The sequence below is a fragment of the Numenius arquata genome, chromosome 4 (assembly GCF_964106895.1).
Source record: "Numenius arquata chromosome 4, bNumArq3.hap1.1, whole genome shotgun sequence".
NCBI classification, from domain to species: domain Eukaryota; kingdom Metazoa; phylum Chordata; class Aves; order Charadriiformes; family Scolopacidae; genus Numenius; species Numenius arquata.
In genome coordinates, this window is record NC_133579.1 from 5145440 (window position 1) to 5162065 (window position 16626).

At 40.0% G+C, this 16626-nt stretch overlaps 1 protein-coding gene across 1 annotated transcript in view; it reads right to left on the minus strand.

The window, feature by feature from the left end:
• The window catches only part of C4H8orf34 (chromosome 4 C8orf34 homolog), a 158911-nt gene that overhangs the window by 76171 nt on the left and 66114 nt on the right, over positions 1–16626 (minus strand). The window contains exon 7 of the mRNA XM_074146679.1: positions 16222–16388. Within this exon, the coding sequence (XP_074002780.1) occupies positions 16222–16388 (167 nt within the window). The remainder of the gene's footprint in view (positions 1–16221; positions 16389–16626) is intronic.

Consider the following 16626-nt stretch of genomic DNA (forward strand, 5'->3'; position numbering starts at 1 on the left):
GTGATGTGTCAGCCATGTCATTCTACCTATTATTTCCAGTGTATTACAGGCAACTCGTTTCTGGAACTGGAAATAAACTCTTCAAGGTGTCACAGGTGGCACTGGCATGAGCCCGAGTCAGTACCGAAGGGCACCGCAAAAGATTGAGCCTATACCAATCATTTTCAGAGAAAACCATGATGCTTTTTAAGCAATGTATTTTGTTTAGCTCCAAATACTTTTGCTAGGGTGACATTCAAGTTATCTCATAACTTTGCATCCAAAGACAAACCTTTAAACAAGCTTCCACTAATTCATTGTACTGTATAAAATTAATGGGAACCTGTTTTTGGAAGAGATCAGTACAAAACACAACCAACTTTACATCTGGTCAATACAGAAAGAGAAGATTTCATTGTTGTTCACTGTTCATGTAGCTTGATCATCATTGATTTAAAGGAAAATACTGCTTATCCGTCAGAAGTTTCTTTTGCCTTTGGATTATTTCTTTTCTTAAACGATATTAATCTCATTGAATTTGAACAGAAAAGTATATGCTTACAAGACCCCGATCCAAACATGCTGTTTCCATTTCTTTTTACTCTCAATAAATAATAATAAGCCTCAGCAATATTACAACAATGTTAATTAATTTTGAAGATAATGAACCTGCAAATTTAAACTGAGGCAGAAGCTCCAAAGTATCCTGACGAGGCTGTGTAGCAGTCGAAGGGGACAAGGTGTTCCTGGCTCTAAGGCTCCCAGGCACTTTTCATAGAATCATGGAATGGTTCAGGTTGGAAGGGACCTTAAAGATAAGGTTTCTACTGGGAATACTAGTTATTCTGAATTATCCACACTTCTGCAGAAAAATGTGTTAATGAAGCTCTAATATTATTCCCTTGTGCTGTTACAGTACTTGTCAACTCCAATTTCATTGTGTCAGGACTCATACCAAAAAACGGCAGTTTTACAGTCTAAGCAAAGACTTTATGATCCAGTTACTTCCTCTCAATTAAATTATCCATATAATTCTCAGTTTCTTTCTCATACTTATAAATTCACGTTGCAAATCTGTGAACCTAAACTCAAATAATTAATTACACATTAAGAACTAAGTGATCAGTCTTCTGGAGTTAATAACATCAGTAGTGTCCAGTGTGACATATGATTACAACCTGATTTCCAAAGTAACGAACTGACATTCAGCGTTCTCTACTCATCTTCTGCCTTTCAGAAAATTGCAGAAAATCTGTATGTTTTGAATGTTCCTCCTATTAGTTCTGCATCAATAAACTGTACTGACAATTGTGAATTAAATTACACCAATTGCTAAACCGGATGGCGAGTCTTAGGACGTGCTAATCTTACGAGCCAAAATTAGGAGTTGGCTTTTAGGGACTGGTTGCATAGATACTGTTTGGGTTTGGCTTTTTTTTCCCTGGTAATCCACTAATATTTATTGTACACTGATTTTTGGTACTGGTTTTGATGGTAGTTATATTACCAAGTCATATGATTTGCTGCCTATACATCCTGGGCGATGTAAAATAAGGTGCTGTGTTATGACACCACATGACAAACAATTACCCTCCAAACAGAGGTCAAGTTAATTTGAATGACACAAAACATTGCTTTTTAATAATGGGAAAAGCCACCAAAAGGATAATGGGGTAATATTCACATGACTTTTAGATTACCTTACATTTAACTAAAACTAGTTGGGGTAGATGTGGTGGGAAAACCTGGAACGAAAATGTACAGACTGCTGGAATGAGAAAGAAGCAATCCCTTTCCTGCCCAGAGAAAAGCCAAATATATTTGGTCCATTTTCTTAAGGAAGAGAGACAGAGAATCAGCCCTCAGGGAATAAATTTTAATTTTAATCTGTGTCTTTTTCCCATCCTATTGTCAGAGCAGGAATAATTAACATAAGAATGTACTCATGAGTGATTTAAAAAAGATACCTTCAGAGTATCACCGAGACAGTAAATATAGAAAAGACATTACCTAGCTTCAAACATTATGATAAATACTTATCATTTCAATGCAAACTACATATGATTATTCTGTATGAAGTCCCCCAAATTGCACCTAGTATTCAGTGATCAACTGCTACATTCTACATCAGACAGTTGGTTGTGTGAAGGTGAGAGGACAGCGATGTATTAGACATCTGGTTTCTCATGACTGTGATGACATGCATAAAGTCCTAGCCCACCGCCCCATTCTAGCACTGTCAGACTCCATTAAATACTTCATCCTTGCCTCCCAATATGAATTAAATTCACAAATGTCTCTTAGACTAAACCTTCTCCCTATCCACTACTCTGATCAACAATCTCTCCTCAGAAGCTGAAAAGAGCCCCAAGGCCGAGGAATTCACTGAAGCAGGTCAAACACAGCTATAAGGGGTTATGATACCTGAAATCATGTAATCATACTACCTCTCGTTCCCTAAATTGTCCTGATAACTTTCATCAATCCTATTCTCCCACCACAAAGACTGTGATTTCAGACTTGTGTACAATTGAGCAGTAATGAAGCCTCACCAGACCTCATGCAGTTCCACTGCTGCCTTTTGAATCTCACAGTGAAGAAAATCTGTCATTTCATACCTAAGTACGAGCTTGGCAGTTGTAACTGACTCTTGCTTTCATGCTTCCTCTCCCTGCATGCTCCAAAAAGAGAATGAGATTGCTCAGGAACTGAGAGCAGTTTAGCCCACAGACTGGTCAATCAAGTGGGCCAGATCTCCTCAACCAGCTTCTGAACTCCAACATTGATATTTTGAGCTTCAGTGTAAACTAAAGAATAAGTGTACGCAGAGATTACTGCAGATTACTAATACTGGAGAGTCAGTGGCCTCACTACAACACCTCCAGCTATAAAAGAAATTACTTCCATTGCTGGATTTCCCTGTATGTTGCTACTGAAGGATTTCCCAGCAGTGTGTCTAAACTAACCTCAGTGTTCTTAAGATCTACAAAGTAGTTCGAGCATCCATGTATCCAGCATCCTAGGGATATCCCATTCCTAGGGATGAGTACAAGAACAGAGCAAGTACATAACGATACTTTATAGCATAATCCCTCAGCCCCAGCTGATTCTCGGCCAGCAACTTTCTGAAGCAGAGGTAGTATCTCTATCTTGCAGCCCTTGTTGTATTTTTCTTCCATTAACCTGCCCAGCTCATTTTCAGCATATGTAAATTTTGGGCATCCACAACACCATTAGCAAATAAAACCATAGATTAACTCTGCAGTACACGAAAGTGTACGTCCTTTTATTTGTTTTGAACTTGTCTACAGACAGTGTCCACTGAAGGCCCATGATTATTATAAAGGAAAAATCAGTAACCAGTTGTACCTTGTTCACCTGAGCTCCGGTAATCTCTTGTTCTAACTCCATTAACCTACAATAGCAATGCTTGTCCATTTAAGCCCTGATTCAATCCAGTAAAGCAACTGTTTACTTTCTATATGTAAGGAACACGTGAGCTTTCTACCTATTACTGAACACGTTGTCTGCCTGAGGTAGTTCACTAGTACAGCTCATACACTTTCATTTGGAAAATATAACAATTCACTAAGGAATGTCTGGCCTTATTCAAAGAGCCACAAAGCATACAGTGTAAGTCATGCTAAAGACAATAACTAGGAATGTAGAACAGAAGGGAGGTTGAAGACCTTACCTTGCCCTTCTTACACATGCAAATAAACACCTAGTATACCTATGATTTCTCCTATCCCAGCTCTTCTACTCTGTAAAAATAATGAATATTTAGGGAAAATCCTTGGCCATTTTCAGCCACTAAAATTTCAATAAAGGATCAGAATTATACAACACACAGTCCTCAAATATACAGATTCAGATTATACCTCTTCAAATGATGGGACACCAAGGTACATGAATTATTCATGTTGGATTAGACCTGAGGAGCAGCCAGCATAGTGTCCTGACACAAAATAGCCAGCAGCACACAGATGGTAAGTAAAGATCCTCTCAGTCACCTGCAATTTCCAAATGTAGGACTGAGATAGAGAAGGTACCAGAACCAACATACTTAGTAAAGTGGTATTAACCTATCTAGTTATTTTTTTCAATTTATCTTTTAATTTTAATCCTTTTTAATTTATCTAGTTCTGCATATTTGCATTTGTAGTCTCCACAATCTTCTGTGGCAATGCATTCCACAAAAAAACAACTATGCTGAACTCATGAGAAGATACTTCCTTAAGCTTCATAGCTTAAAATGTTATCTAAAACATGCCACCTGACTCAATCACAGCTCCTTACTACTTGCCCAACACTTGATGTGCTTGGCACATCTGGAGATGGGCAGCTAAATAAGATTGGGGAAGAGAATCGGCTGTGAGAATCACTTTCTTGTCTTAGAAATGGTGTTGAAAGGGACCTCTGTGTCTCCACAGCCATCAAATACCAGAACTGCAAACATTTACAAGAAGAATATCAGTCTGATCCCATCGTATTGGGATCAGTATCACATCATAATGAGTGATGCATACTGTGTTGCTGTGTCCCCGTGCCACCCTTTTGAAGAAATCCCAGGCACAGAGACCATAAGAAGGCTACGTTAATACAGATATTTAGGTCTCTGATCTGGACAATCACGGTGTCCCTGCTCTGTTCTATAGGCATAGGCTTAAAATAAGCATTGGTTCCTTGTGTAAACTGTAAACAAATGACGTTTTAGGCTCCTGCACATCATGATATTCAGTACACATCTACTTCTTGCACCATCAGCAAGTTTGCAGATGACACCAAGCTGTGTGGTGTTGTCAATACACCAGAGGGACGGGATGTCATCCAGAGGGACCTGGACAGGCTGGAGAGGTGGGCCCAGGTGAACCTCATGAGGTTCCACAAAAGCAAGTGCAGGATTCTGCACCTGGGCCGGAACAATCCTCAGTATAAATACAGACTGGGGGATGAGGTATTAGAAAGCAGCCCTGAGGAAAGGGACTTGGGGGTGCTGATGGACGAGAAGCTGGACATGAGCAGGCAGTGTGCTCTCGCAGCCCAAAAGGCCAATCGCATCCTGGGCCGCATCAAAAGAAGTGTTGCCAGCAGATCCAGAGAGGTGATTCTGCCACTTTACTCTGCTCTGGTGAGACCTCACCTGGAGTACTGTGTGCAGGTCTGGAGCCCTCAATATAGAAAGGACATGGACCTGATGGAGCGGGTCCAGAGGAGGGCCACCAAAATGATCAGGGGATTGGAGCACCTCTGCTATGAGGACAGGCTGAGGGAGCTGGGGTTGTTCAGCCTGGAGAAGAGGAGGCTCCGGGGAGACCTCATAGCGGCCTTCCAGTACCTGAGGGGGGCCTACAGGAAGGCTGGGGAGAGTCTGTTTACAAAGGCCGGCAGTGACAGGACGAGGAGCAATGGCTTTAAGCTGGAGAAGAGCAGATTTAGATTGGATATTAGGAAAAAGTTCTTTACCATGAGGGTGGTGGAACACTGGAACAGGTTGCCCAGGGAGGTGGTTGAGGCCCCTTCCCTGGAGACATTCAAGGTGAAGCTCGACGAGGCCCTGGGCAACCTGGTCTAGTTGGGGGTGTCCCTGCTGACTGGAGGGAGGTCGGACTAGATGGCCTTTGGAGGTCCTTTCTGGCCCGGACCATTCTATGATTCTGTGATTCTTGAAAATAAATCATTCTTTTGAAGCTTTTCATTGGCTCATGTAACTCATTTCAACTCAAGAGTATCTAGTATCTCTACCTATAATTAATTTTCTCTCTCCATTTACCCTTTAGCAATATGAAGCACAATCACCTTCAGTTTCAAGCCATTTCATACTTATCAAACCAGAAATAACTATACAAGTGTTGCAGTGAATAATTCAACTCATAAATTATTCTAACCTTACAAACGCCCTCTTAACCAAACTATAGAACTTACCAAGCTTACTAGAAGTTACCGTCAGTCTAAAAATTCTGTGTAAACATCAAACATCTGTAGTATTACTGACAGTAAAATTCAAGAGCAGGATTCCATTATTTTAAGACTTCAAAAACTAAATCCCTGTTCTTCGAATAACCAGTTAGAGCTTTGCTGAAGTTCAGATCAACTAAAAGATTCTCACTGCTGTTTCCGTCTTTTAGCATGGGAGCCCAAGATGAATTGAAATCAATAAACTCCATGAATGACATTAAAGAGGCCTGCATGCCTCTCTTGCTTCACTGACTTTATCTGTTGGCAGAAAGAAAAAAATACTGAGTATGGCACTTGTTAAACTTATACACAGGGGTCCAGGACAAGCATAACACATAAAAACATTGCTTTAAAATTAGTAGTAGTTTTCGAGTTTATAGCTTCTCTCTAGACAATAGTCCTGCAGATCAAGAAATCTGGTAAAAAATACTGTTGACAGTATCTGCAATAACGTTGTAGTGAAAAATTCAGGGGAATGCCATAAAAAACTACAAAAATACTTTTTCAGGTTATATCTTACCTTATCTGTTTTGTAAAAATAGTTACTCCCAGTGATTTACCTACCCTGGAATTATTTGTATATTGCATTTCCATAAAAGTGATCAGCATTTATTTTATTGTTTCAAGCACAGCAAAACAATTCATATATTGCAATAAAAGCAAAAAAGATAAAGATTTAATGAGACTTCCTAGGCTTAGAGCAAGCTAATCACTGTAGCCTGAAGATAAAAATTCAAGTTATCCATAATTGCCCATTTTAAAAGAGAAATTCTTTTTCACAACCTTGGCAGTTTCTCTGCTGCTCTTCCTCTACCCTTTCCATGTGTCCCAGTTTGAAGTAAAACCGAACCAATTTTCTGTTCTGTAACTTTACATCATAGCTAGGCCGCCTCTAACTCTCTGGAATTAACGGCATATTGTGGAGAAAACTGCTCGTTCTCAGAGTGATAAGACCAATGTTTGTGCTCCATGCCAAGGAACAGTGTGCAGGGAGGCCCTTGCTTATACTTATTGCTGTAACAACCAAGGTCAGCCAATTTCGTTATTTGCCCCCTTAAGAGGGTCGGAAATGGAACAAACGAAAAGAGGTCACATCGGTGGGGAGGAGCAGACAGGAGAGGTGACCCAGACCTGACCAACTGGGGTATTCCATCCCATCTGCCCCATGCTCAGTATAAAGGCTGAGGGATCAAAGGGTCAGTCCCCTTCCTGCGATGGCCGACGTCCAGAGAGGACTCTGTCTGTCCATCTGCCTTTGATCCCGATCCGTGTGTTCCTGACTCCAGAGCTGGAATCCAGTTCCCATCCGTCACTGAGTCCAGTCTGGGACTTCCCCAGTGCCTGCCGGTGACGTGACTGTCATCCTGGGAGCTTGATACGGTTTTGTATATATTGTATCTATTTCATTATTTTCTTCTTTATTTTTATTTTAATATTAATTCTTCATTAAAGTAGTTTAGTTCATTCTAAACTTCTGAATCTCCTTATCTCTTTCTCCTCCTCTCTCCTCTTTTTGGGGGGGGAAAGGGGGGGGAAGGGCCATCTGTCAGTCCGGTTTTGGTAAATTCGGCCGAAACCACGACACCATGATACTTCAATATTTGTCACACATTCCCAAGATTAGATCCTGCACATGGACCCCTCCAGGTAAACTCTACATAACCAACCACAGTAAAGAAATAGCAGAATATGTATGTTAAAAGGGAAGAATGAAAGAAAGGAGTAGTTACTGCAAATACAACCTCCTGAAGGAAAGAATGTTTCTTTATGTAAGTCCACAGAAGACTAATAGTTGTCTGAATAGTAACCAGAACACGGTCTATTGAGTTTTATGAGGTTTACAGTTTTTACCACTTACAGTACACTCATGCAGTAGCATAAGAATCCCAGCCAGACACCGTCACTTACAAACCGTACCCTCTGTAACAATTATGGTGATTTCCCAGTGCTATGCCAAGGCCTTTGTGCACAACAAAGACTAAATAAGCAAAGAACACAAAAGACACAGGGAAAGGGTGAAAGACATTCTGGAATCCACAATTATGGTCTAAAACACCCATGAGGAGACCAGAATCAGCTCTAAGTGAAAGGCAATACAAAATTGGAGAACAGTTGCAAGAACTGTATACTGATCAACCTATCTCAGGAGAAGAGGAGCCTTTATCTAAAAGAAGCGAGAACTAGAGATGCCAGAGAGACTAGAAGAAACCTTCCATGATGTCAATATAACTTCTCAGTCTTCAAAACACAATAGTGATGGCAAAAATATCTTTAAGGGATGTCCTGGGCCTGGCTGGGATGGAGTTGATTTTTTTCATAGCAGCTCATATGGTGCTGTGTTTTAGACTTGTGACTAAAACACAGGAAGGACATGGACCTGTTGGAATGGGTCCAGCAGAAGGCTGAAGCACCTCTGCTTTGAGAACAGGCTGAGAGAGTTGGGGGTGTTCAGCCTGGAGAAGAGAAGGCTCCAGGAAGACCTTAGAGCATTCTTGGAGTACCTAAAGAGGGCTACAGGAGAGATGGGGAGGGACTCTTGATCAGCGACTGGAGCCATAGGACAAGGGGGAACAGTTTTAAACTCAAAGAGGGGAGATTTAGATTAGATCTTGGGAAGAAATTCTTTCCTGTGAGGGTGGTGAGACACTGGAACAGGTTGCCCAGAGAAGCTGTGGCTGCCCCATCCCTGGAGGGGTTCAAGGCCAGGCTGGATGGGGCTTTGAGCAACCTGGTCTGGTGGGAGGTGTCCCTGCCCATGGCAGAGGGTTGGAACTGAATGATCTTTAAGGTCCCTTCCAACTCTAACCATTCTATGATTCTACAATTGATAACACACCAATCTTTTAGCTACTGCTGAACAGCACTTGCATAGAATTAAGGCTTTCTCTGTTTCTCCCTCTGCCCCACAGCAGGTTGGCAAGAGGCTGGGAGGGGACAGAGCTGGGACAGCTGACCTGAATTGACCAAAGGGATATTCCAGGTCATATAATGTCATGGTCAGCAATAAAAACCGGGAGGTATTTTTTCCCAAAGTAGCTGTTGCTTGGGGACTGGCTAGGCATTGGTCTGCTTGTGGGAAGACAATGAGTGATTGCCTTGGCATCACTTCTTTTAGGTTTTGGAGTTTTCTTTCTTTTTTCTTTCTTTCTGTCTTTTGTTCCTTCTTTCCTTCTTGCAATTATCAAACCACCTTTATCTCAATCCATGAGTTTTCTTGCTTTAGCTCTTCTTATTCTCTCCCCTCTACCACTGTAGGGCAGTAAATGAGTGAGAGGCTCTGTGGTCCTTAGCTGCTTGCTGGGGTCAACCCACAAAGAGGGGAAAAAACATCCTTTTGCAATTTTTGCCTTCAACTGTTCATTGTCTGTACCAAATTCCAAATCTTTCAGGAGTTTCAAAGTACCCAGTAATCAAGATTATCAGAAATTGCCTACCATACAGATAGAAGAAGATTGAAGACAAACGGAAGACTGAAGATCAGACTTTTTAGAAATTTTAGAAATTATTTATTATTCTAAATTATTATTTAGAAATTGAATTTATTGGTATTTATCCTAAAATCAAACAGTTCTATTCAAAATGGGATGAACTATATCTTCCACATCATACTCTAAAGAAAAAGCCATTGAATGTCAAATACCTGTCACTTAGAAAGTCAATTACATCTCATAAAAGTCCAAGATATTTCATTCATACCAGCTGTATCATTCACAGAGCAGTAACATCATGACTGTTCATAAGCTAAGCCTGATTCATATAACACAATCCTTCTTTTGCTCCAGTTATAACCATCAAGGAGCACAAAAGTATGTAAATGCTTTACACATCTGGGGAGGTAATGCAGGTGAAAAAAGGCAATAAACCAGTGCTTTTTTCTTTCTCTTTCATACATGGAGCATGCCTCCTCTTTTCAGCTGTTGAAATTTGAAGGAAACAGAAAACTTCACATAAATAGATTCATAAAAGCTATGACTTTATGAATCCATAAGACATAAGAAATGGAAGCATGTAGATCTATTGCCATTTCCAAAAAAAGCTGCATCTAAGTATTTATCTACACAGGAACTTTCTTCAGAAATGTCACTAGGAGGGCAGTAGTGATGCAGATAGTCCTTATGCATACTAAGACGCTTCATTTGACTTTTGAAGACATATATTAAGATTAACAACTTTGCTTTTTTTTTTTTTTTTTTAAGAGAAAAATAATGCTGGATCATACCTTGCTAAATATCTTCTTGGAATCTGAGAACACCAATATTTATCATTGCATTGAGTGTAAAGAATCAGCATTCAGTGATAAGAACATGAGACAAACGGCACTGCTGTTATCACTCTCCTGTGACAAGCTAAAGCACTGATGGCTATCTCTGACTAGACTGAAAACCTATCTTTTTCCAGTGGCATGAAAATACTGTGCTACACTGACTTTCCTCCTTGCTGGTGATTCAAACCTGAGGACCATCGTACAATGAGGAGTTCATGATCCACACAAAAATTGACCTGAGCAGGCGCAGGTCTGTGCTGTGCTATGCACGCTGCACGGGTCGCTTGGCTGCAGGATAAAGTCATGCTAATCAGAAGGGAGAAGACTGTAGGCACCTCTCACTTGGCATTTGGCAAATTGGAGTTCTCAGCCCAGGAAGGACATGGACCTGTTAGAACAGGTCCAGAGGAGGGCCATGAAGATGATCTGAGGGCTGGAGCACCTCTCGTATGAAGACTGGATGAGAGAGTTGGGGGTGTTCAACCTGGAAAAGAGAAGGCTCCAGGGAGACCTTAGAGCCCCTTCCAGTCCCTAAAGGGGCTCCAGGAGAGATGGGGAGGGACTCTTGATCAGGCAGTGGAGCCATAGGATGAGGGAGAATTTTAAATTGAAAGAGGGGAGATTTAGATTAGATCTTAGGAAGAAATTCTTTCCTGTGAGGGTGGTGAGACACTGGAACAGGTTGCCCAGAGAAGCTGTGGCTGCCCCATCCCTGGAGGGGTTCAAGGCCAGGCTGGATGGGGCTTTGAGCAACCTGGTCTGGTGGGAGGTGTCCCTGCCCATGGCAGGGGGGTTGGAACTGGATGATTTTTAAGGTCCCTTCCAACCCAAACCATTCTATGATTCTAATTACACCACCTGCATGATCTTATCTTAAAAGTGAACCACCATGTTGTCACGTGAACATCTTTTTGCTTGACAGTAGAAATGCTGAATGAAATTCTTTACTTGTAAGGAAAACTGAACTAAATTATTTCCTTCTAAGAGCTCTAAGGACTGCGATGCCGGTGAATTTCAGCATGGCAGGATCTGTGCAGCGTACAATGCCGTGACTAGAGGTCTGAAGGGATGTAAGAATATCTATTCTAACCTATTTTTCCACCCCAAAAAAGGTATTTAAATCCACATCTTATGGAGCCGGAGTGCCCTTCTAATGGAGATCTGTAACACACATTCACACCAGTTCATTGCATTTCCCACTGAAATTTTTGCAATGTATAGTGCAGCCAGTCTCTGCCTGCAGAAGAGCCTACTGTCTCCCAGTGGTGTCAGTGTCTGTGCGTGCACTACACAGCAGATGCTCACTGGTAATGCTGCTGATTTCCCAATAGCTACCCAAAAAGAAGAGTCAGCAAAAGGGGACACGATGAGTGATTCACATAGCTTTCTGCCACACCATCGTTCTACTTAAACTCCAACAAAACAGGCTGCGGGCCAGAAAACTGTTCTGAAGATGTAGTACAACTCACATACCATCTTTCCCAGGGCCTTGTGGCCTCTTTTCTGGCAAATGATGTATTCTAGTCACATAACAGAGGAGAAGTTTTTGTCCAGCTGGGGAGGACAACAAAGAGGATCAACCTGCTGCTCATATTAGAATAATTTATCAGGTCTACAGACTGTTTCCTGCGTGTTGTGAAGGACCTCTAGGAAACAGGAAAATCAGGAATGTCTGTTGAACCAGAGGAAATGTACTGAAAGCACTGCAGATTGGACACCCTTTTGTTAAAGCACCCAGAGACCTATTAGAAAAGGAGTATAGAGTATATAAGGGGTAGACTACCAGACACTGAGTTATTGTCTTATCCTACAGGCAAAGGCAATCGCCACTAAATCCTGTTTATCTCCTCTTGTTATAAAATGTAAATATATCACCAGCCAGTCTTTCAGGGGTGTTACAATAATTAAGTAATTAACATTTGGAAAGCTTTTGAGGAAAACAGAAATTCTAAAGGGCAGAGGAAGAGATATTAAAGCAAACGGAAGACATCAGGTATCTCCTGATAGCAATAGTTAAAAAATATATTACTACTTAAAGTGCATTGCTATTTGTAAAGATTCTGGCTTGTTACTGCATAACAAGAATTATACATAATAAACATGACACAGACAATCACTGAACTTTCACTTAAGATTTCTGCATTGAGCAAAAGAAACACTATTACTGTGAAACCAGCTCTGAAGAAGAGATGGTTTCACAAGCCCTGATGCTGCAAACACTTAACTTTAGCTCAGATAAAGGATTATTTGCGTTGAAATCATGGAGGCTTTTCAGAATCACACAGACTGACATATGCATCAGTGTGCCAGGAGGAAATGAACTTCAATTTTCACCACCTTTCACTTCAACTACACCTGTGTGAGCTTTCTGGGTACACTTCTCTTTGGAGTGGTGCTTCATAGTTAGCTATTGCGCATGGTATTAGCGTATGGTAATATTTTTAATATTGTGAGCGTGCATAAAGATTGGACAACAACAGAGGCGGCTGAGCATTATGACTCAATATCAATATTGTGTAAAACAATACAGAATTTCTTTTTCATGTTCCTTACCTGCAAAAAGCTCAAGAAGGTAGCACGCTTGAACTTAAATATGCAAAAAAACTTATGCTTTTACCATGTCTATGTTTATGCACTGCAATACACTTAAACGATGATATTCTTACACTTAAACAACCAATTTTTTAAAACTAATAAGTCATGTTTTGGTGACTGTTCAATCAATATTCCTGGCAATTTCAGGGAAAATACAGTTCAGTCCCCTCCAATGGACTTCAGTGAGATACTGAGCAAATGTGACTTTAAAGTCTCAGTGGACTTCAGCCAAATGCGAAAGACAGCTTAAGACCAAATGCCATGGAATTCCAAAAGGACTGCAGAGTTTCACAAAGAACTACTTCAGCTCCCAATTAGATTTACAAATCACAATACTTGGCATTCTGATGTTTACAAAATGAGCCGTTTGATATCATTTTCAGTCCCAGACTTCACTTGCCTTACGCTTTTACATTTACAAATACATGTGATTTTACAGTTACAGTTCTCAGCTTTTTAAAGTCAGGAAGATCCTTTCCACTGGGATGTTCTCTGCCAGTAATCTATTCTAGCCACCTGCATAACTGAACACACTTAGAAAGTCACCAGTGTGTTCACAGCCCTCCTATGCATCTTATGTCATACATAAAGAGTGATAACTGAAATCAGAATGTAGCCCCGTAATATTCTTTTTCATTTTTGCACATGTATTTCTTTTGAAATGGATTCTTCAGAACCAGAACAGTTTAATTGTTTCTTCTATTTGGAATGTTTAATTCTAGCTAAACCTTCATTGACAATTCTAATGTGAGCACTAGGAAGGTTTTTTTAAAAGAAAATACACCAACAGTCAGTTTCATGCTTTTTAAGACCTAAATAAATCAACCAAACTCTGAAAAAGATTCTCGTGAACACACATAAAGATGGAAGTTTGTGTTCTGCAAAAACCTGCATTATAAGTAGGGTATGCAGTAAAATCATCTGCTATAAATAGCAGATTTTTTTTTTTCCAGAATCCAGACTTAGGAGCGTGAGGTTTTGTAATTTTTTAAGAATAAGCAATGAATACTGAACTGTAAAGGGAACAAGTCAAGTAGCTGTATGCAACAATGCCCTGCAATTCAGTGATGGCAGAAAGCCATGACCTGAAATTAGTTATACTGCGTATAAGCAGTGTAAAAAGCATCAAAGCAGTTAATGGATTAATGCAGTACATAATAAAAACAAAATCAATCCCAGCATCATATAGTTACTGATCTAGAAAAGATAGTAATGAAAAACACCTCTGTTTGCCGATACAAACTTTTCTTTATATTACTTTCAAAAGAAAATAGAACACCCTTCCTGTGTAACACTTTATCATATCCTCAGGTTTGGAGCAGTTCTGCAGGATGTGACCTAACTGTTATATCAAGTATAAACCATAAAGTGTCAGCAAATTGCAAAATGAGAATTAAAATAAAAGCCACTCTTTCAGAAGCACAGCACTTTCAACACCAAGATGCGCATATTGAATTTTCTATCAGTAGTAGTTACAATAACATAGCGATATTGTAATCACTATAATCATGGCTATTCATCAACTATGTCATGATTTTGCTTCAGAATCTCAGAATCACTTATATGATACTCTACCTGAACCAGAGGTGCTGTTTAGGACCTTTCCTAGTCTTAAGTTGATTTTGTATAAACTTTGCCAGTTTCAATGAAAAGCATGACCGAAAAATGTTCCAGGTTTTACATGGCAAAAAAACCCCAGAATGGATTCTTACAACTGAGTCCTTATTAAAAAAAAACCACAACACAACACCTGTTTGTACACAGATGATATTCTGCCCAAACACCAAAACACTAGAAATTGAAATTTCCTTTATACTGCCTTTCTGCTTCTGGATACCTTGAGGGATTCAAATGTCTAGAAGGAAAGACCTACACATCTATTTGATAACTTTTCCTCAACAAAAGATGTTATTCTGTATGTGATACGTAACGAGGCCAACAACATCACACGCACACTCACACACTGTACCTTCCAGATGCCACCCAATACTACTTTAGGAGTCCCACGGTTTATGCCAGTACAAGACACCCATTCAGCTTGCTTATGTCCCACCAAAAAGTTGGAAAGATCTGTAAATTGCAGGAGGAAATGAGATAATGCAGCTACAGACTATTTATGGCCTTCACTGTAATCCATGGATTAGTTCTGGAAATACTAACTGATTCCATGAAGAGTGCAAGCCCAGTCACAAGCAGTGTGACTTCCTTCAAACACAAAGAACTAACCGACCCACTGTGACTCTTGAGTGCGCCAACCCATGATCTCTTCGTTTCTGTAAAAACAATTCATGCATCAAACTTAAAAACTACTGAAAAAAAAAATAATGTATTCATTCACAATTATTTAAGCATAACAAAAAGCTTATTTTACCACGAGCATGGTCAAGCACTGGAACAGGTTGCCCAGAGATGTCTCCATTATTGGAGAGAGTCAAAAACCCAACTAACCAACGTTCAGAGCAACCTGCTCTACCTCATTGTTTTGAGCAAGGGGTCGGACTAGACATCTCCAGCAGCCCCCTCCAACCTCAACTACTCTGTGATCCTATGAAGACCGTAGTAAGAAAACAACAAAAATATAACAGAAAGAGAGTAGAGCACCATGTGTTTTTTTCTGATTTTAGATTAAGGTCTAACTGGAAACGAATAATTTGTGACAGCATTCACAAACGTAAGAATGGTGATTTATCCTGAGATTCTGTATTTCCGGTGCTTTGATCCCACATAAAGTTCTATATAGCAAAAGCTGGGAAAAAAAATTTTAAATCCATGACTACCTTTTAACCATCTTAGATTGACCCCTTTAAAAATTGCAGAAAAGAGATTACTAATTAACTTTCTTCAACGAGTTCCCTCCTGTCAGAACCAGTAATTCTAGGAAAGAGAGAAAGCAGTGAGCACAGAACCTTCCAGACTGCAATTTAACATGCAATACAGTCTACTGGAAAATTACAATCTAATCCTCTGCAGAGGTTACAAATTCACATTGCATAAGCTATTTGTAGCTAGTAAGTCTCAAATAAAACACACTGAAGCTAGAGCTGTGATACAGCTAAGAAAAAGAACTAGATGAAAGCCAGTGAAGCTGATTCTGCTCCTTGTACATAAATACATTCTCCAAGTAGAACCTGCAAGTGATTCATGTAGGAAACCAAATTAATTACTTTAAGCACCTGAAATGTTTGATTTCTCACGGGATTTTGATGCAGCTAGCAGTTTATTCACACACATATACAGTCTTCATTACATTTACTCCTGAAAGTTGCAAGTTAAACCCTATTAACCTTCACACAGCTGCTGGATACTTTAGCTCCAAACACAGGGAGCGGATTCAAACTAATCTATGTTTGATCGGATATTACACTTTTTAGATTAATCTATAATAAAAAACATATCAGAAAATGCACATAATTTTTTACAGTTACCCAGCAGTTCCATTGCATCATCTTCATTGTCAATATCTTCTTCGGTTACAGATGGAGCTGTGCTTTGAGCAGAATCAAATGAGTCCTGAGAAAGCATGGCAGCCAGCAGCTTCTTATGTTGCTGCTGTTGTTGTTTTAGTCCTTTGGTCTTTGGCTCCATTTTTAAGCTGTGAGGGAGGAAAGCACAACTTTATGTCACACATTTGTCAAATTACTGTAGTCCATGATGTCCTCCAGATCTCAATGTTAATGCCACCAGATGACACATAAACCAGCTGGTTGTCACTCATTCCCTGATCATTGGATGCTATAAGTCGGTTTGTGTTTTCAGTTCCTATCTAAAGTTTTGATCAAATGATCATGTGAAATTTCCCATTGCCTTTATGGGCATTAATCAAGTCTAAA